Source organism: Schistocerca nitens, chromosome 3 (genome assembly GCF_023898315.1).
Source record: "Schistocerca nitens isolate TAMUIC-IGC-003100 chromosome 3, iqSchNite1.1, whole genome shotgun sequence".
In the NCBI taxonomy this organism is placed as follows: Eukaryota; Metazoa; Arthropoda; class Insecta; order Orthoptera; family Acrididae; genus Schistocerca; species Schistocerca nitens.
Window position 1 is genome coordinate 721262513 of NC_064616.1, and position 22567 is coordinate 721285079.

Sequence of the window (22567 nt, forward strand, 5' to 3'; positions counted from 1 at the left end):
TTCAGACATGGTTCTGTCGTTACAAGGTGCAATAAACGGAATATTGATTACACAAAAGTGGCTTTCACTGCCAGAATTTTTTTTCCGTCATTACTGGTAGTTTCCTATGTTAAAGGCAGTAGACGCAAATCTAAATTTTTATTCTTAAGAAAATAGTATGATGCTTCCACTAAGCTTGCGTGGATCATGTAAAAGCAAAAAAGTTTTATCACAAATATTTTCAGTCATGTCATATGTCCCAGATACAACAAACCACATAGGGACGTGGTATATTTGTACTTTGAGTATTATTTCAACCCCTTTGAGCTGTTTTTTGGCACAGGCAACGAGCTTTACACATTGTCGTCGGCCAGCTTCTTAGACATGAAGAATTTTATTGGATGAACATGGGTAACGAGACTGCGACAGTAATTAAGCAGTACACTTGGTCTAAGGCAAGCGCAACCTAAGAAAAGCTCTTCCTGTTACTGATCCTAATCATGTAACAGCTGCGTATGTCAGCGTTGTTATGTAATACTCTGCTGTTACATAACGCTGTTCATAACAAATCCGGAATGACTCAGACAGGAACAGAACGATAGGTTGCACTGTCGCTCCATAAGCGTAGACTGGCTTTCATTGCCTGTGGCACTTCCTCTTGCTTGTTGCCTACTCGAGAGATGGCTGAAGCGTGAAACGATGATAAAAATCGAATACGGCATAGAGATATTCTGGATGCGTGGGATAGCTTCCTAAGAGTCACTGCTGAGTTGCCTCCACGTCATAACTTGGCCTAATCCTTATAAAGGAGCGGTGCCAAAGTTACATCACTCAACTATCCTAGTTCCCAAGAATAGAAACGCAGATAAGCCAAACTGATAGTTTTAGCGTGTCTACAGGTCTCGTACACAGCTCCAAAAATCTTTGGTCCGAGCCGGCCGTTGTGACCGAGCGGTTCTAGGCGCTTCAGTCTGGAACCGCGTTGCTGCTACGGTCGCAGGTTCGAATCCTGCCTCGGGCATAGATGTGTGTGATGTCCTTAGGTTAGTTAGGTTTAAGTAGTTCTAAGTCTAGGGAACTGATGACCTCAGATGTTAAGTCCCATAGTGCTTAAAGCCATCTGAATCTTTGGTCCGCAATTACAACGGAAATATATAATCTTACGCGCTAATGCACTACTGCAGAGATGTCTCAAATTGTCTTTCCTTACTTAGTACCCGTAATTTTATTTACTGTCCAACAGTATACGAAGCCATTAGAAATGTAACACTAAATAATGCTTCAAAAAGAACGGTCAGTATTTGACTAAGGCCATAATGAGCAGGTCGCAAGAAATGAGTCACTGTCGCAATATACATTTGGAAGCATAATGTATATACAGGAACTCTAGTCACGGTTCCGTCGTTGTATAGTTGCGCACTGTGCTCAATCCCTTTTAATTCTTAGATCCTCAGTCTTGTGACTCACATAGCTTAATAGATACCTCAGTGCAGGAGTGATTACATATTACTACTTTATCCGTTTCACGAAACTGACTCCGTCAGCGCGATTATTGACAAACCATACACTTCATTTAGATGATGATGATGGTGGTGGTGGTGGTGGTGATAATGGCGGCAGTAGTCACTTTCAATACCAGTAACAGCGCGATTATCAACGTTCTTGCAAAACTGTTTTGAGAGACGAATGTTTTAGAAGAGTTACAGATCATGAGGTAATTTAAGGCATTTCACTTCCCTTTCGTTTTCTATTAATCTCCCTCTTATATACATTTATAAATTTACAGTCAAAGATGTGGTAATCAAAACCGTCCGTATTTTGTTTCTACAAAATTAACGTGAAAACAGAGCATAGGACAGAAAAGCTTACTTCTATACACTAGATAGACGTGGTAATTTTTCACTTTTGCTCTAGGTACTAAAATCTTCGACACATTATTCTGAAACAGTATACAGTTTACATTTCGCTAATGGAAGAAAGACACATTAGTTGTAACATCCAAGTATTGGAGGTGGGACACAGCTTCGAATGGAAAGAAAAATTGGCCATATAATTTTCTAGGAATCATCTCATATTCACCTTGATAGTTTTAGACAAAGCACGGAAAACCTACATTTATAAGAAATGCAACTTGTAGTTATTATTAAATCCCGTACGCAGTCCCCTGTAGGAAAATAAAACAGTCTTCACAAGGGAAGGCTATAACTGGTACGGAGGCACCGGTACCGTCCAAACACCCTTGCCGTTGGCAACACACGGGGCTTTGGAGAAATTACTCTTCCTCACGATGTAACGTCGGGCAGACACTTCTTGGCTGACAGACCTATAAGTTAATCAAAGCCGTGATCTATTGGGCCAGGAGGATAAATTGTAAGGACAAGTGTCTGTTTAAAGTTCCGAGAGTGTCAGCAGCGGTACGAGTGCACTGCAGCTGTATGCCTTCACGAAGGTGACGTGTCAAAGACAAGCTCATAAAGCACGTAACTGGGAACTTCTTGTATTCCGCCAGTTCGTCAGCGTCACAGCGGAAAACAAGACGACGTAAGTTGTCTTCGTATTAACGGTTGTCGACACAAATGAAAAATGATAATTTAATTAAAAAAAAAGATGTGCTAGATGTTCAGCTTTCAACCATATTCTCAGCTAAGATGAAATTTTCTCCCATCGAGAGAAGTGGGATTTAACGCGATCTTCAGTTATGCTTATCATAACTGCCTTCAAAGGAACGCTGGAATGGTTCCTTAGAAGAATCACGGTCCATTCCTGTCGCAACCAAGTCAAACTGAACTAGAGCTAAGTCTAACGACCTGCACGACGATAGGCCGATAACTCCTTCCATTTGCCCATTTTTGGTTCTGATCATATGTGTCGTGCACAAACCACCTAGTCCACCACCGTCGGCAGAAGTTAAAATACGCAACATACAGTTCTTTTTGTTTGTTTAATACGATTTGACAGTCACACTGGATACGGATGTAGCAGTTCACCTAACGTAACTTCAGTAGCAGAAAATGGCGACTTCGCCGGTAGGAGGGTTAAATCTGCAGACGCTTGTCACAGTTTTCGTGTTTACGATAAAGCTTCTCTGAGGCGCAACATGTTAATCATCCCATGTTTCATAAGCCGGTAACGATGGAAGATTGTGAAAATAGAAATATCCCGTTGTGCATGACTTCCAAGGGAACGAGGTATGGAATCTGCATCCTACCCAGGTTTTCCATGGCTTTCCTAAAGCGATTCCCGATATAGTTTTTCTTTCTTTCTTTTTTCCCCTCCAGTCCATGACCGATTCATGACACAGCTCTTTATCCCCTGAGCCAACGTAATTCCTTTTAAGTCATCGATGCCAACGATACGTTCATCAGAGAACATTCATGTTGTCGATACATCCATGAACAGCAAAGTTAGCTGATAAGTCATCGGATTAGCAGAACGATAAAGAGAGGTTTTCAAACGACATCCACAGATATACGACCTATTACGAATATATGGAATATGACCCAAAAGAAAATGGATAAATTTAGGTTGTTTAACTGTCGCAAACACTATACACAAATCCCTTTTAATCAAAATTTGGATATCAAATAATTACGTAAGCATTTTTAGCCCTGTGCAAACGGCCTTGCCGCAGTGGTAACACCCGTTCCGTCAGATCACCGAAGTTAAGCGCTGTCGGGCTGGGCTAGCACTTGGATGGGTGACCATCCCGTCTCCCCGAGCGTTGTTGGCAAGCGGGGTGCACTCAGCCGTTGTGAGGCAAACTAAGGAGATACTTGATTAAGGAGTAGCGCCTCCGGTCTCGTAGACTGAGATACGGCCGGGAGAGCGGTGCGCTGACCACATGCCCCTCCATATCCGCATCCGGTGACCGCTGTGGGCTGAGGATGACACGGCGGCCGGTCGGTACCGTTGGGTCTTCCAAGGCCTGTTCGGGTGGAGTTTAGTTTTTTAGCCAGCTACAAAATAATACAAGAGCAGTGACAAAGTCGTATCTTTGCTAGCCTTGATCGTACTTACAGCCTCATGGACTATTCTAGGTAAGGCTGGGAATTCTACAGCGAACCAGTTTTACTCTGTTCGGTTTACACGTGAGTGTTGGCCTTTCATAAATACTGGGAAGTTAGATACTTGCTGGGGCGCAACAATAATAACTCTACTTTTTCGTGGTGTCAGCGTCCCTCGGATAGGACAAGACGATACAAGGTCAGGTTATCAAATGTAAAAAGCACTAGCTGAGTTGGGTTAAGATTGGGAAGAACACCCGCATGTTCTCACAGAAGAAATCGTCCACTTTCTGCTGAAGCGATTTAGGGTAGCAATAGAAACCCCGAATTTTGATGACTGCATAGGAATTTGTACCCAGTTCCTAATATGACTTCACACTCTTGTTCACTGCACCAACTGTTTGGTCCTTCGCAAAGATGGATTTGCTCATAACGCACTCGAAAAATATGAATTTTTGTTTGTCTTCTTTCAAGAACCTAATTATATGGTTCAAATGGCTGTGAGCACTATGGGACTTAACATCTTAGGTCATCAGTCCCCTAGAACTTAGAACTACTTAAACCTAACTAACCTAAGGACATCACACACATCCATGCCCGAGGCAGGATTCGAACCTGCGACCGTAGCAGTCCCGCGGTTCCGGACTGCAGCGCCTAGAACCGCATGACCACCACGGCCGGCACCTAATTATATTAAGAAGTAAACACATAACTGTTAAATGCATGCAATGCACTCTTACTGCCCGAGCAAGCGAACTATACAATTTCATCGAAGTATCCGGACACCTATTAGTAGACATTAATATGGGATGTGCCGACACTTCGCCTTCTTGGCCTTTATGACGGCTTGCAACTTGCTGAGTACACATTCAATGAAGTGTCTGAATGTCCGTGGAGGAATGGCCTCCCTTTGTTCCTGAAGAGCTGAAACCAGAGAAGGTTATGATATTGGAGGTTGCGGTCTAGAGTGAAGTAAAAGTTCTAACTGGTACCTAAGGCTTTTCTTTGGGTTCAGGTTGGGACTTGAGCACGCCAATTCACTTCGGTAACGTTGTTGTCAACAAACCAATACTTCACTGATGCTGCTTTATAAAAATATGCCTGGTCATGCACATACAATCAGTCATCGTCTCCGAAATGTTCTTCTACTGTACGCAGTACACAATTCTGTGATGTGTTCATATCCTTCTGCATCTTGTGTTTTCTTAAGCACAATGAGACGACGCTCTAAATACCCCTATACCGTACCACCATCTCCTCCGCAATTCACTATCGGTACCACACATGATCGCAGGTAACCTTCTGCAGGCATTCGCGAAACCCAGACGCTTCCATCGAACTGCGTCTCATTAGACGCACTAAACATTTATTCCCACTGCAGAAGAGGTACTTATACAGGAGTCCCCCGGCATATTATGGAACGAATCTGGGTGCGTTAAACGAGTCTGTCCTAGAGGAAGTCAGTCCATCATTTACAGATGTGATTGATTGCTTCTTAAAGAAAGCCGTTTTTCAAGTCAGACCAAGTCTTTGTGATATATTAAGAGAGAAAAAACTAAAAGAAGATGCCATACCCTACAGAATTGACGGAATATTACAGACAATGCGGGCGACCGAAAGAATCCTTCGCATTTACTTTCCTTTTCGCAGAGATGACGGTACGTATGAAATGATGGAGATGTATAAGTATATTTGGAGTGATCCATCAATCCAAATCATTCGTTTCCTGTCATTCACTGTCCAGTGGAGTCGCTATGTACACCACCTCAAACGTCGCTTAGCACTGATAACAGAAATGTGTAGCTAATGAGGAGCTGCTCAAGCACTGTGATCCATTCTTCTTAGCCGCGCGGTCTGGGCGTCTTGTCACGGTTCGCGCGGCTCCCCCCGTCGGAGGTTCGACTCCTCCCTCGGGCATGAGTGTATATGTTGTCCTTAGCGTAAGTTAGTTTAAGTTCGGTTGAGTAGTGTGTAAGCTTAGGGATCGATGACCTCAGCAGTTTGGTCCCCCATAAGATCTTACCACAAATTTCCATTCTTTTTAACTCCGAAGTCACTCAGCTCTCCTGATTTTCCCATTTTGCTGTTACTGGTTCCCTACTGACAAGACACACACTCACTCACTTACTCACTCACTCACTCATCTGCGGGGTTCTCATTACGCCCAAGTTTGTTGTTGTCTCAACACAAAGGTGCTTCTACTACCACTGATGGTTTTGATGTGTTGTTTCGTGGCTGTTTTGGGTGGCTTGGCTTTTGGCTCGTGTCTACTGACAATACAACGCTCCCCGCCTCCGTTTACACTGGCGCGGCCGCTATATTGACGGCTAGCGGTCAATTCCGCTTTACACAAGGTTTTCCGAATACTTGTGATCAGTAAGTGTTTGTGCGCTTGGGAGGTGAAGAGCGATTTTAAAACGACATGACAACTATGTTCCAATGGTCCCGTATTCCGTTTGCATTTATTCCCCAGAAAAGAGATTAATACTTACCAATCTATTTTCAGTCTGTTCTGAACACATGAACAGCTACATTTGTAACCTTCTGAAGCGTAAACGCTAAGTCGTCAGTCGCACACTTCGCTAAAGCTGTTGGAAACAAAGCTCTGAAACTGCCGCTTTATCTATCAAAGGCACAGCCGGCAAAAAAAGATCGTCACAGGCAAAGAGCTCGGTATGTGATTATGGAATTTTGTTACAGTGTTGTTTGGTGATTCTCATTTACCACATCCCCACAACAGAAACTCTCCGGCGCCGACAGTTGTGCACGGAACTCTGTTTCCGAGCCCCGGCTGTCATCGATCGCACACTCAATGGGCAGGTCTCGGCCGACTAATTAGATCGCAAATTCGGCGGCGCAGTCCATAGAAAGGTACGGACAGGGACAGAAGCCGTGGGCCCGCTTTTAGCAGAGCCGGTTCATCAGACCACTGATTCATGACTTCCTCATCAGAGGGCGTTTTCTGTCTCGCTACAGGAGCATCATTAGTGTCCTAACACAATTACCAGGTAAGTAGTGATATTTAGCGAACTTCCTCGCGCGGAGAGCTTTAAAAGCCTCTTTAGGAAGCAACGAACTAACAGATTCGATCCAAAATGACCGAGAAGCAATTTAAAAAACGGTATATTATTGTAAATGACTCAGTCAAAATGGGGCTGTTTAGCTGATCTCATTACATCAAACCTGTTTCGCAAAACCATCACGTTGTTCTGTTGACTCAATCGCCACACTAAAAACAAAATTGCAATTTTGACCTCTCATAAATAAATAAACTAAAAAAGAGTAAAGTAAGACTGCAGAAATGCCACACCGAGATGAAAAGTTAGTACCGCTTTAGAACTTCCGCCACAGTACTTCCGGTTTTAAAATATTTGATACTGAAACTTCCTGGCAGATTAAAACTGTGTGCCCGACCGAGACTCGAACTCGGGACCTTTGCCTTTCGCGGGCAAGTGCTCAACCATCTGAGCTACCGAAGCACGACTCACGCCCGGTACTCACAGCTTTACTTCTGCCAGTATCTCGTCTCCTACCTTTGATACTGTTTCTCTTACATTCATCCAAAACTAGGCACCAAACCCTTGCAGCGTCCGCATCATCTGCGACGTCGGTTCTCCATTTAACATCTATTTTAACATTTAAGTTCTTACAAGAAAACATTCTGAGTACAGACTCGCACAGAAGAATACTGAATGCCTACTACTAATACTTTGCTCTGCCATCAGTTGTTCACTCTTACAGATAGACGCTACGCTGCCCTGTAACTTCTTAATCGTATTTCCACTCTTAGTGTAGCCTTGTACAGGAATGAAACTGGACAATAAACAGTACAGACAAGAAGAATAAAAGCTTTTGAAATGGAGTGCTGCAAAGCAACGCTAACATTAGATGGGTGGATCGGAAAACTAACGACGAGACACTGAAGCGCATTGACAAGAAAAGAAATATATAGCACAGCTGCGCTAAAATAAGGGAGTGCTTGGTAGCATACACCCTGAGGCATCAAGGAATCGTCAATTTTAAGTGTGGCGGGTAAAAATTATAGCGAGAGACAAGGCATGACTACAGGAAGCAATTTCAAATCGATACAGATGGCAGTAGCTATGGAGAGATGAAAAGCCTTCCACAGGATAGACTAGCATTGAGAGCTGCTCAAAACATTCTTGAGACAGAAAACCAAAACAAACACATGTCGTTCAGACTTTATCTTCTGAGGACGAGGGCAATGATGATGATCTTGGACAGTTTTTGACTAATTTCACGCATATTACTTACCAGAAACTTCACGACAATGAGTCTTCTTGTGACAATCTCCGTAATTACACAAATTATTAGGGGGCTTGAAAAAGTAAGTTGCACTTTATCATGGCAGACGAAGTAACTACACAACTGGCCATTAAAACTGTTACACCACGAAGATGACATGCTTAGGACGCAAAATTTAACAGACAGGAAGATGATGCTGTGATATACACTCCTGGAAATGGAAAGAAGAACACATTGACACCGGTGTGTCAGACCCACCATACTTGCTCCGGACACTGCGAGAGGGCTGTACAAGCAATGATCACATGCACGGCACAGCGGACACACCAGGAACCGCGGTGTTGGCCGTCGAATAGCGCTAGCTGCGCAGCATTTGTGCACCGCCGCCGTCAGTGTCAGCCAGTTTGCCGTGGCATACGGAGCTCCATCGCAGTCTTTAACACTGGTAGCATGCCGCGACAGCGTGGACGTGAACCGTATGTGCAGTTGACGGACTTTGAGCGAGGGCGTATAGTGGGCATGCGGGAGGCCGGGTGGACGTACCGCCGAATTGCTCAACACGTGGGGCGTGAGGTCTCCACAGTACATCGATGTTGTCGCCAGTGGTCGGCGGAAGGTGCACGTGCCCGTCGACCTGGGACCGGACCGCAGCGACGCACGGATGCACGCCAAGACCGTAGGATCCTACGCAGTGCCGTAGGGGACCGCACCGCCACTTCCCAGCAAATTAGGGACACTGTTGCTCCTGGGGTATCGGCGAGGACCATTCGCAACCGTCTCCATGAAGCTGGGCTACGGTCCCGCACACCGTTAGGCCGTCTTCCGCTCACGCCCCAACATCGTGCAGCCCGCCTCCAGTGGTGTCGCGACAGGCGTGAATGGAGGGACGAATGGAGACGTGTCGTCTTCAGCGATGAGAGTCGCTTCTGCCTTTGTGCCAATGATGGTCGTATGCGTGTTTGGCGCCGTGCAGGTGAGCGCCACAATCAGGACTGCATACGACCGAGGCACACAGGGCCAACACCCGGCATCATGGTGTGGGGAGCGATCTCCTACACTGGCCGTACACCACTGGTGATCGTCGAGGGGACACTGAATAGTGCACGGTACATCCAAACCGTCATCGAACCCATCGTTCTACCGTTCCTAGACCGGCAAGGGAACTTGCTGTTCCAACAGGACAATGCACGTCCGCATGTCTCCCGTGCCACCCAACGTGCTCTAGAAGGTGTAAGTCAACTACCCTGGCCAGCAAGATCTCCGGATCTGTCCCCCATTGAGCATGTTTGGGACTGGATGAAGCGTCGTCTCACGCGGTCTGCACGTCCAGCACGAACGCTGGTCCAACTGAGGCGCCAGGTGGAAATGGCATGGCAAGCCGTTCCACAGGACTACATCCAGCATCTCTACGATCGTCTCCATGGGAGAATAGCAGCCTGCATTGCTGCGAAAGGTGGATATACACTGTACTAGTGCCGACATTGTGCATGCTCTGTTGCCTGTGTCTATGTGCCTGTGGTTCTGTCAGTGTGATCATGTGGTGTATCTGACCCCAGGAATGTGTCAATAAAGTTTCCCCTTCCTGGGACAATGAATTCACGGTGTTCTTATTTCAATTTCCAGGAGTGTACAAATGATTAGCTTTTCAGAGCATTCACAAAAGGTTGGCGCCGGTGGAGACACCTACAACGTGCTGACATGAGGAAAATTTCCAACCTATTTCTCATGCACAAACAGCAGTTGACTGGCGTTACCTGGTGAAACGTTGTGATGCCCCGTGTAAGGAGGAGAAATGCGTACCATCACGTTTCCGACTTTGATAAAGGTCGGACTGTAGCCTATCGCGATTGCGGTTTATCGTATCGCGACATTGCTGCTCGTGTTGGTCGAGATCCAATGACTGTTAGCTGAATATGGAATCGGTGGGTTCAGGAGGGTAATACGGAACGCCGTGCTGGATCCGAACGGCCTCGTATCACTAGCAGTCAAGATGACAGGCATCTTATCCGCATGGCTGTAACGGATCGTGCAGCCACCTGTCGATCCCCGAGTCAACAGATGGGGACGTTTGCAAGACAACAACCATCAGCACGAACAGTTTGACGACTTTTGCAGCAGCATGGACTATCAGCTCGGAGACCATAGCTGCGCTTACCCCTGACGCTGCATCACAGACAGGAGCGTTTGCGATGGTGTACTCAACGACGAACCTGGGTGCACGAATACCAAAAAGTCATTTTTGCGGATGAATCCAGGTTGTGTTTACAGCATCATGATGGTCGCATCCGTGTTTGGCGACATCGCGGTGAACACACATTGGAAGCGTGTATTCGTCATCGCCATACTGGCGTATCACCCGGCGTGATGGTATGGGATGCCATTGGTTACACGTCTCGGTCACCTCTTGTTCGCACTGACGGCACTTTGAACAGTGGACGTTACATTTCAGATGTGTTACGACCCGTGGCTCTACCCTTCATTCGATCCCTGCGAAACCCTACATTTCAGCAGGATAACGCACGACCGCATGTTGCAGGTCCTGTACGGGCCTTTCTGGATACAGAAAATGTTCTACTGCTGCCCTGGCCAGCACATTCTCCAGATCTCTCACCAATTGAAAACGCTTGGTCAATGGTGTCCGAGCAACTGGCTCGTCACAATACGCCAGTCACTACTCTTGATGAACTGTGGTATCGTGTCGAAGCTGCATGGGCAGCTGTACCTGTGCACGCCATCCAAGCTCTGTTTGTCTCAATGCCCAGGCGTATCAAGGCGGATATTACGGCCAGAGGTGGTTGTTCTAGGTACTGATTTCTCAGGATCTATGCACCCAAATTGCGTGAAAATGTAATCACATGTCAGTTCTAGTATAATATATTTGTCCAATGAATACCCGTTTATCATCTGCATTTCTTCTTGGTGTAGCAATTTTAATTGCGAGTAGTGTAGTTACAATAAAAGGACATGCACACACTATACATATTCGTAGTACACAGTGGATGGCCTACACACAAATTTCTTTACGGAAAAAAACCAAGGGAGTTGCTTCATTGATTAAGACAGTGTGTTAAACTGTTCTTCCGGCCATTTTCATTTGTGTTTTCTTGTACTGATTATTGGGAATGGCGGGATGGTTGTCATGAAAAGAACACGTCTTTTCTCCTCTGTTCTTCCCTTGCTTCAGCACCGTCTCTAGTAACTTGGTCATTGCAGGAGCGTTGAAGCCTGATCTTGCTTCTTGCTTTCTGCGGCGAGTTCTCCATCCTCCTCCAACCGAGCAACAGCCCCGTATCATCACAGCCGAGGAGGCGTTAAACGTTTCCTTTTAGAAAATTAAGTGACATTGTAGTGACAGAGGTATATGCCGTATCTAAGTTAGGCACGAAAGCGCATGTCAAGTGTAAGAGTGTCGGATGAAGAGAGAATATGATAGCCTAACTGTAAATCACATCCAGTCCACTTCAGCGTTCACTTATAAGCATATCTTGCAAAATAATCCAAGTCTTTTGCTGTGGAGTCATCCTACCCTAGTCACAAAACAAATATTTTGCTATGCTTTATGTGGATACGACAATAAATCTTTGATATTTGCAAAATGAAAATTTCCGCGTTTTATTTGACCGAAATTGTTACAGTTGGTTATATAACGCAAATTTAGCAGGCTTCTATTAAGGTGGTTATACACATAACTGCATACTTGACAAGCACGCATACGCAAGCATGTTTGTGCGCGAGTGGGATAAATTTGCGTATGCATCAGGACCATACAAGCAGCTTGATGCTTGATCGAATTTCGATTATGCGTGCTTGTGCAAACATTCAAGCTTGTACATGCTTGAGCCTATGTACCAAGAACAGGGAGGCTTGTGCAAGCATTGTTAGTGATCTGATTTAATTTTTATTTGTTCTTGTTAAATTACACTCTGTGCAAAGTTTATACTGCAGTGCAGGACTAATCGAAGAATACTGCATAACATGGAGAAAAAGAGAAGGAAACCTCAATTCTGTGAGACAGTTTCCATATCTTTTCTACCGCGAATAGCTGATATGGGAATAACGCTGTCGCTTCGTTGATCACTCTTTACTCCACATATACAGTTCTCTCTTTTTTCCGTAACACAAGCGCAAAGGCTGCCAAAGTCAGCGCACTGTTGTTTGAGCTCGACATGTTCTTGGTAAATGGTTCAAATGGCTCTGAGCACTACGGGACTTAACTGCTGTGGTCATTAGTCCCCTAGAACTTAGAACTACTTAAACCTAACTAACCTAAGGACATCACACACATCCATGCCCGAGGCAGGATTCGAACCTGCGACCGTAGCAGTCGCACGGTTCCGGACTGCGCGCCTAGAACCGCGAGACCACCGCGGCCGGCTCTTGGTAAATAAACACATTGTTTACAAGAATACTTTAGCTGTATGGAGGTGCGAGGAATTTGTGAATAGTTGAGCAAACACGTCTGCGCAAGCATGCATACCAAACATGCAGTAAGGTATGTAGTAGAACTGTTGATATTTTTAAAAATGTTGGGATATCTATATTTAAAAATATATCATTATCGGCCGTTGATATATCGAAGTAATATCGATGATAAAGTATCGACGTAGCCGACTATAAAAATATCGTCTGCACATTGTAAGTATGCTGCCAGTTTTAGATCTGTATATTTAAATGTTCAATTATTATTAGATATTCTGTACATCAACAAGCTAACAGCCTGCTTCTCCTCCTTAGAGCAAGAACTGAAAGGAAAACGACGCACGTTCACGTATGGCGATAACCACTTCGCTAACAGTGGTAACCACATCTAAGTGGCACAATAAAAAATGTCCGATGGCTCCGTCATTCCGTTTCGTCGCAAATCGGATTTGTCCGGAACACTATGCCAACTTCCCTGTTTTTTCATTTGCACAAACACCAGCAACCTAGTTTGCAGTTGTAGAGTCAAAACTGCGTGGTGAAGTTAAACGTTAAAGTTTCTGTTGGTAGGGTCGAGCGCCGATTATGTCAGCACTTCCCCTCACACATCTCCGCCCACAGCAAAGACCAGTCTTGTCATTTAGATTTTTGTTCATCGTTTTCAACAACTGTATTTGAAGAAAGGCGATGTGAAGAAATACCATACTACTTGCGTTAAAAACATTTTTAACGCAACTGGTGTGCTGTTTCTTCACATTGGAAATGATGTTATTCCATTCACACCGCCAACCCCAATCAAAGAGAAAGCCTGGACGATTTGGAAGCTCAAAAAGTAGTAAGACTCCTTCACGTAGTCAAAGTAAAATTACATTCTACTCCAATTTCAAAGGAACAATTTCAAACATTTACCGGAAACTGCGAAAAAAATTAATATAAAATAAAAATATCGGCACTCGATATTGCTATTTCGACATTTCGATACACCACGGTGGTATATATCGCAGATATATATCGATATTTCTATGAATAATATCGGTATATCGATATTTTACCTTTAATGAACCTTTGTTCCCGTCCCCCGACAATTCATGTGGATAATAGCTCTTGTGTTACATAAACATTCCTCAGTGGTTCGTTTGTGGTCGCCTGTTCTTGTTTCCTGCCATACTGTTATGAGTTAACATAGTTCTAGTTCGGCAGAAGTCGATGAAAATTTCTAAGTCAGCTTGTGTCCGCCCAGATGAAAGTCTGAAACGTGGAGGTAAACGAGAGCCGTTCGCCAGCCCATCAGGCCAGAGCAGGCAATACGGAGGCGACGGCCTGCCAAAGCTCCCTGCGCATCTGCCGACACTTTTTATTCAGAACGCCACGTACGTCGGTGGCGACCCCGCAGACAGCATAGATTCTCCACCATATACACTCGGCACGCGCGCCTAACAGACTATTTGTATGCCGCGCTTCTCCCAGGCGGCAGCTTCTGAGTAAACGACCTATCGTTGGCCGTAGCACTCTCCACAGGCTTGACCACCTGGTTTTTTCATTTCGACCTACGTCGATAATCCAGTGCCCATCGTCACAGAACCGTGAAAAGGAAATGAAACACCCCACAATTCAGCAGTCTGAGAATTCAAGATGGCATCGATTCTTTTCACAAGACACCGAAACTTTCTTTTCCATATTTCTACCATTCACAACTGTTCTTGTCAAACCACAACATATGAAATGGTATTATTCCGATTCTTAGAAAACAGTAGTCCTACTACCATTATCTCAAAACAAATTTCATTAAGAGGCGAAAAACATTAAAATCTGATTTCAAATTGTTTTATAAAAATACGTGTGTGAAATCTTATGGGACTTAATTGCTAAGGTCGTCAGTCCCTAAGCTTAAACACTGCTTTACCTAAATTATCCTAAGGACAAATACACACAGCCATGCCCGAGGGAGGATTCGAACCTCCGCCGGGACCAACCGCACAGTCCATGACTGCAGCGCCAAATTGTTTTACAGGCAAATTAACTGAGCTAATGTCCAGTCAAGTACACACAGAGGAATAAGCTTTTACACAGTCCACTTTATGCGAATTATTTCAAAATCGAACTGTCAGTATCCTAAAACTCCGTTATTAGGATTCAAAACATCATTCACAACTGGAACTTGGGCAGAAATTACCCCATAGTCACAACAAAACAAACGTACTAAACCCAGCAAATACATACGCAAGTGAATGTACATTAACTGCTTTTACATTATTCAAATTGGTAGATCTTTCGGTATCAGGTTTCACGAGAAATGGGAGCACAAGAGGATAAAGAAAAAGCCGAAAACCAGAGGTAGTCAGATAGTAATATGAAGCTCAACACCACGGTGAAAAACAATATCCAACCAAAGCCAAAGCGGTCCCTCTCCCACCCGCCCCCAGCTATAATACCTACACACAAATGGTCTGTTGTTAACAGTTCAGACCGCGCGCTTTGCTACCACCTAATTATAATTTTATGTTGCAAAGGATGTAGACTATAACTGTTTTATAGTTATACATCTGATAAAACGTGGATAGCACCATAACACTATCTATAATAATAAATAATTGAGAGACACGCCCTATAAAACATAACTCATAAATATTTGAATGATATCATTTCAGAACCACAGAGAGCTTCTGATGAAGTAAACCTTTATCAGCCTGTCATCAACAGGTACCATAACCTATTTCCCTAGTGGTAACATCCTTCTCAGGCTGATGTAAATAATTTGATGGTATCTGATAATGACCGGTGTTGAATGAAAGTTTATTTCATCAGCAGCTCTTGTTGGTTGAGAAATAGCACTCTGTACTGTCCATACTGTATGTTACCTGTGTGTGTGTGTGTGTGTGTGTGTGTGTGTGTGTGTGTGTGTGTGTGTGTGCTCTGATTCATGCTTTTTTTAAAAAAAAAGATCTCATTTCTCTTCTCCTCCTTGAAGTATAAATGGCTGTTGTCCACAAGTATTATAAAAATAGATGTTTGTATAATGTTCCGCATCTCCTTCTATACCACTGGACTGATTTCAACCAAACTTGGTAGACTTATCACTTAGTGTCTGGAAATGGTAGTTGTAGGGATAAGAAAGTTGATATACATACTGCGTCTGCGATAGTGAAAGTTGCTTCTCAACATTCATATGCTTGAAGTACTGTGAAATATAATCCTAATAGTACTGTGAAGAACAGGCCTTGTAATGCTTGCGTATGGTTAGATTCTATTGGACTGTGATGTGCTCGTGTTACTGTTGCTCCTGAGGCTAAAAGAATAGCTGTATTAAATAATGGAATTTGTATAGGATTGAAAGGCTGAATTCCTATTGGAGGTCATAATATTCCTAGTTCAATTGTTGGTGCTAGTCTTCTTCTAAAGAAGGCTCAGATGAATGATACAATGAATAATACTTCTGATGCAATAAATAGGATTATTCCTCATCGTAATCCAATTGATACAAATCCTGTATGTAATCCTTGGTAAGTTCCTTCCCGTACTACATCTCGTCATCATTGTGCGTAATTAAAAACGACGTAAGTAGCTGACAGCATAATAAACAAACTTGATAGAATGTAAACACTACACAGAGTCAAAACATGAGAAATGAAAAATTTGAGAGGTAAATCATAACATAATCATCTCAGAGGGATTTGCTTTAGGCCTGTTCCGGCTGGTCTACGCCAATACGAGGAGCATCAAAACGGTGGTGGTGGGGGTGAAAAAGATGTGTAGCCCACGACGCGCGTATAGGCCTACTCTTACTTAAGTCATCCAGTAGAAAAAAAATTATCGCTTACTACATTTTCGTTAACTGCCGAATGAAGCATGGCGTTTCAATTCACTACTTTTTTACTGCTGCCTGTATTCGCAACACATTTTGCAGGCAGTATTCACATATACCACGGAATGTCTCCGCAAAATTATATCATTGTACAACCCACAGTTCATGAGATATGACGTCATAAATAATGAGGTATGTGAAAAACTGCCCATCATGCAAGATGTTTAAATTTATTGCATCGTTGCTACTAACTGTATTCGCATCACAATTCGTAGACAGTTTCCACATATGCCGATGACTGTACCTACAAGCATTATTCACTGTACAGCACATAGTTCAGGAGATACCACCTTATATACATTGACCTGCGTCAAAATGAAACGGCAGGGAGAAATTCACTAGAGATGCAGGTGAAATATGTGTAAAAACACGTGTAAAATATTTTAAATGCATGTTTAATAGAATTGAAATGTGCGTAAGTGGGCAATGCCACAGGTAGAAAGTTCATCCTAAGCGCCTGGAGAGGTTTCAACCAAATTTGATAGACACATTAGTTACAATGTGGAAAGAAATACTGTGGGGTAGGAACCACCAGTGTGCTATTGGGGTAGGGGGATAACATGGTCAGAGAAGTGGGGAGAAGGAAATGGACAGAGAGAAGGGGGAAGTGGACAGAGGGAGGGGAGGGGAAGGAGATGGACAGAGTGAGGGGGGAAATGGGCAAAGGGAGGGGAGGAGGAGGACATGGGCAGAGAGAAGGGAGATGGAGGAGAAGACGGACATAGACAGGGAGAGGAAAAGATGGACAGAGAGAGAGGAGAGAATGAGAAGGAATTAGAGGCAGGAGAAGGAGATGGACAGAGGGCGGGGGGGGGGGGGAGCAAGTGCACAGGGAGAGCGGCAAGCGGAGATAGAGAGTGAGGGGATAAAGGAGGAGATGGACAAACAGAAGACTGGATTAAGTACATAGCCGAGCAATGCCGGGTACTCAGCTAATATACATTATGATTCCCTACTATTGGTAGTGCAGTGTTTGGTACTCTAAGGTTCAGGAGAATAATATTGCTGAAATCACAACTGTTAATGAATGCGTACAGCACGCTTACTAAGCAGCTGTTCCATTTCTCATCTGGGGACCATCTAACTCGCAAACATTGCGCTATATACCTCTTAGCACTCACTAGCCCCTGTTACTGACTGGTTCCATTTGGGATTCCCGAAACATTCTGCTCGGTCCAGGCTGCTACAGCCATTAAATTATTCTGCCTTACTGATAGCAGCCGATGTGAGGTCTATGGACAGCACAAAATAGTAAATTATTATCAAGTTCGCTCTTTCTCGCTGGCGGGCTGCTGTGTGTAGTAGCAGGAGTTGAAGAATACACTACAGAGTGTACTTGTGTGGATCAGTTGACAATCCTCTAAATCGAAGGGCGCGAGATCAGTTACCCGTCTGGCGTAGAAATTTTAATCTACCAGGGGGGTTTCAACCCTAAAACGTCCGAAAACTTGTCTACAGAGTTTATATACCCTCAACAAAAGCAAAGTGAATGACTGCGGGTGGAAACGTCAGCCGTCCTCACATTGCCAACATGTGTGTCCCCAGAAACATTGACCTTCGAAAGAGAAAGCTATGTACTTTTGGTTTATCCTTTGCAGAACCTTTCGCAATAGTGTGTGATCTGCAGGAACAATAGCACGTGGTGGCTAGGGCAGGTAGGAATTCAAGGTCCCGAACTATGACTGTCTTTTGGAAGCTGCTCAGCCAACTGGTACTCGCTGTAATTTTTGTTGTCTGGAAAGATCGTAGACTGGCGTGCCACCTCTGACAACACACCCTGAGGAAAGCGCAGCTCGATATCTGTCGGTAAAGTAAGCGGGCGCTGTGCAGGCGGCTTTTACCTTCTTGAGGTGGCCGTTGGCTGTGCCGAGGAAGACGACGGTGTAGTCGCCGGTGGATGTGGCGGAGACGGCCGTGAGGTGCGATCCGAAGATGAGGACTGGCACAGCAGCGATGGGCATCTCGCCGCCCAGCGGCGTGTTCACGTCCAGCCCGCAGAAGTCCTCGCCGATGGTCTGCAGCTTCTGCAAACACAACCAGGCAACACGTTATCGCTGGATCGCCAGCACATTTGTCTTACTGCTGTGATCTAAGACACCAATACATTTTCGCAGAGTTTTCATGGCGAAAAATTAACGTTAGTCCTGAACTGGCGAGATATAGACTTTTCCACTCGAAAGCCCAAATATTTTATCTATATAGTGTTTCTTTATTTTATTTCACAATAAGAGGCCATGCTCATTAGTGCGGTGTCGAAAGCGTCTTCGTCGACTGCACCGGCCCGCCGCTCACAGCTCTTTCAAAACGTCACACCCGGCGAGCTCGCTTATCCATGGATCTCTGCCTCCAAAGGGGGCCGCCACGCGTACACGTCACCAGAGGACGCAAATTCGCACGGCCTCACTGCCTGCGAATCTGGTTGGCCGGCGCATCTTTCTAAACAGCCGCACTCAGAGCTTCGCCCCAGACTCAGTAAATCTACAGACTTATCAACTTAGGACGGAAGTGAGGAAAAACGCACTGACGTAGCACGACGCTTCTAAGCATTACTACTATCAGTGGCCTATCCGAATGTATCAGAATTCAGGACTATTTACTTCTATAAGGAACATTACTCTTATCATATACAACTCAGCACCACGGAAGGATCTACAGCACTTCAAAGTTATGTACTTATCAATTATTAAGTGTACATATTGCAAATAAGCTTATTAATGCGTTATCTTTTTGCAGACGTCTGGCTGCCTTTATTGGCCACCTCAACTACTGGCAAATCAATTGGCATTATTGCGTAGATTTGTTCTCCACGAAGTTCACACGTTCGAACTTTCATAAATATTTTTGAACAACTCTGTTCCCCCACAGCATATGAGGGCGTGCTGAAAAGTAACACTTCCGAATTTTTCAACATAGTCACCCTGGCGACGAGCACATTTATCCCAACGAGAGACCAATAACTGTAGAATGATCGCTGTTTTTGACGAAACCACACACCGAGCGAGGTGGCGCAGTGGTTAGCATATTGGACTCGCATTCGGGAGGACGACGCTTCAAACCCGCGTCCGGCCATCCTAATGTACGTTTTCCGTGATTTCCCTACATCGCTTCAGGCAAATGTCGGGATGGTTCGTTTGAAAGGGCACGGCCGATTTCCTTCCCCATCCTTCCCTAATTCAAGTTTCTGCCCCGTCTCTAATGACCTGGCTGTCGACGGGACGTTAAACATTAATCTCCTCCACGGATCCACAACCTCACCTTTGCTCGCACCGCTTCATCACTATCAAAGTGAAGTCCTCGAAATGAACCCAAGGATCGGATTTTTACAGACGTCGCAAAGGTCGTGTCTGGTCATGCTGAAGGAGAGACTGCTGCATGTGTGGGCGAACTCTTCCAATTCGAAACCCGATTACAGCATGCTGTTCCTCACGCACCGATACAGTTACATTACACACAACCGAGTTACACGCTGCAATTCGGAGCCCTCTAGCCGCAGACGGCTGTAGATATGTCTATTTCATTTAAAAACGTCTATTTTATTTAAAAATCTGTAAGAGTTTTCACATAAAAAATTCGGAGGCATCAGTTTCAACACGCCCTCGCCTCGTACTTTGAGCTTCAGAAATCTCTTTTCTAAAATTTAGAAACAATCTCTTTTTCCTCAAGTACAGGCACCAAGAATTGGGACTGATGCAACGCAGAATGTATTATATACTATTGGTTTCAGTGACGCCTGCTAGCGGTGTAGATTTTTTTAACCCACTTAGGACATTCAGCTACATTACTTAGCACTCTCCTTGCCAATTTTTTCACTCTTTAAACTTTATGTCAGATATTCTGCCTATAAATAAAGATACAGAACACGTGTGGTATTATCTGTGATAAAGATCCTCCAACTTTCTCTGAATGAGTATTGTAATAAACCCCCAGAAATAAACAGTTCAAGACTGAAATAATTATGAATCGAGAGGACCGTATGCTGCTGTCAGCAATTATATACTGGTAACGGACACACAATGGCCAAATTGGCGTCAAGTGACAGGATTACCTATTTCCTGGCCTGATCCTATATCTTAGCGGGGTCGGCATTTTGATCTGAATTTCGCAATGTTAGCGGTAGTGGGTGGCCGAATGCCCTTCCTATGACCCTCCTCTGGGGAGGGAAATAGAGGAGGAGGAGGAGGAGGAGGAGGAGGAGGATATTGGTGTTTAACGTCCCGTCGACAACGAGGTCATTAGAGACGGAGCACAAGCTCGGATTAGGGAAGGATGGGAAAGGAAGGCGGCCGTGCTCTTTCAAAGGAACCATCCCGGCATTTGCCTTGAGTGATCTAGGGAAATCACGGAAAACCTAAATCAGAATGGCCGGGCGCGGGATTGAACCGTCGTCCTCCCGAATGCGAGTCCAGTGTGCTAACCACTGCGCCACCTCGCTCGGTAGGGAAATAGATGTAACGCATCTGCTGCATTTAGCACTCACGTTTTTCGAATCGCGTAACTCACGGGGGTCGTGGGTACCGGAACGGTATTTACCAAGTTGGGTGTGGGAAACCGCATAAACAGCCTATCCAGATTGGCCGGCACACCGGCCCTGGTCATTAATCACCTGGCAGATTCGCTCGGGGACTGGCGCGACTCCCTGAACCCTCGGCAATAGCTTACTAACGCAAGAAGCTATCCAGGCTGGTGTCAAGAGCCACCATAAAGCTTCGAAATAGGTTTAAAATGTGATGTCGGAAGAACTTCATCCAAAAAAACATACTCGCAACAGTTATTGCATTTTTGCAACATAAGCTATAAATTCCTTTCCAGATCTTCTCAAGCGACGTAGAAAAGAAAGGGCCTATACGAGGGGGTACCCAGAAAAAAAAACAGGAATTATTTTTAAAAAGCTATAAATTTTGAAACTGTTTACATAACATCCTTATTTCCTTCAAAATACTCCCCATTACAACTAATACATTTGCCCCAGTGGTGCTTCCACTGTTCAAAACAATATTTTGTAGTCATCTTCAGAAGTGGCTCACAGTTCCTCCCTCATTTTTTCCCTGACGTCTTCATTCAATGCTGTCAAAGCGGTGTCCTCTCAGGCCTCTTTTCACGCGCGGAAATACGAAAAAGTCGCACGACCACATGTCAGGCGAGTCAAGTGCATGGGGCAGTGGAACCTTGCCATTTTTAGCCAAAAACTGTCTAACAGAGATGACTGTGTGGGCAGGTGCGTTGTCCTGGTGGAAGAGCCTGTCTTTTGTCTGCCACAAATTCGCTGAACCGAGCTCCAAGATAGCCCACTAATCTCTGGCAGTTGATCAATTGCCTATGGAAGATTTGTGAGCACAAGCTCTCGAATTTTTTCAATATTTTCGTTGATTCGGGCAATTGATGGACGTCCAGCACGAGGTTTGTAATCAATCGACATGTCACCATCTTTAAATCGAGCAAAACAATCTTACACTTGAGTTTTTTCCATAGCGTCATCTTGGTAAGCTGTTTTCAACATTAAAACAGTTTCAGTAGCATTTTTACCGAGTAGAAAACAAAATTTCACAGCTGCACGTTGTTCACTTAAACTTGCCATCATAAGAAACGAAACAAGAATAAAACAGCGCTAGCAATCACTGCAGACGAACAAAACAAGCCAGGTCGGCAACACAGGCAGCACTGAACTGGCAATGAGTTGCACTATACCTGCCTAGCGGTAGAAATGCGTACTACACAATCTCCGCCCACCTCAATGTTATTCCGGTTTTCTTCTGGGCACCCCTCGTACAGTGCCTGTAGCATCGGACGACGTCATATGGTCGACCATTACGACGTTGCATATTATAGATCTAGGATGCCGTCAGTTACTGACTATGTTAAGAAACGATTACACGTGCTATGTTTAGTTGTGCGTAATTAAAAACGACGTAAGTAGCTGACAGCGTAATAAAAAAAAAACTTGATAGAATTAAACACTACACAGAGTCAAAACATGAGTAGAGGAAAATTTGAGAGGTAAATCATAATGTAATCATCTCAGAGGGATTAGGCCTTAGGC

At 44.5% G+C, this 22567-nt stretch overlaps 1 protein-coding gene across 2 annotated transcripts in view; it reads right to left on the reverse strand.

The window, feature by feature from the left end:
- The window catches only part of LOC126248689 (plexin-A4), a 995564-nt gene that overhangs the window by 200546 nt on the left and 772451 nt on the right, over positions 1–22567 (reverse strand). For both annotated transcript variants that reach the window (XM_049949968.1, XM_049949967.1), the window contains exon 5: positions 18372–18554. In XM_049949968.1, the coding sequence (XP_049805925.1) occupies positions 18372–18554 (183 nt within the window). The remainder of the gene's footprint in view (positions 1–18371; positions 18555–22567) is intronic.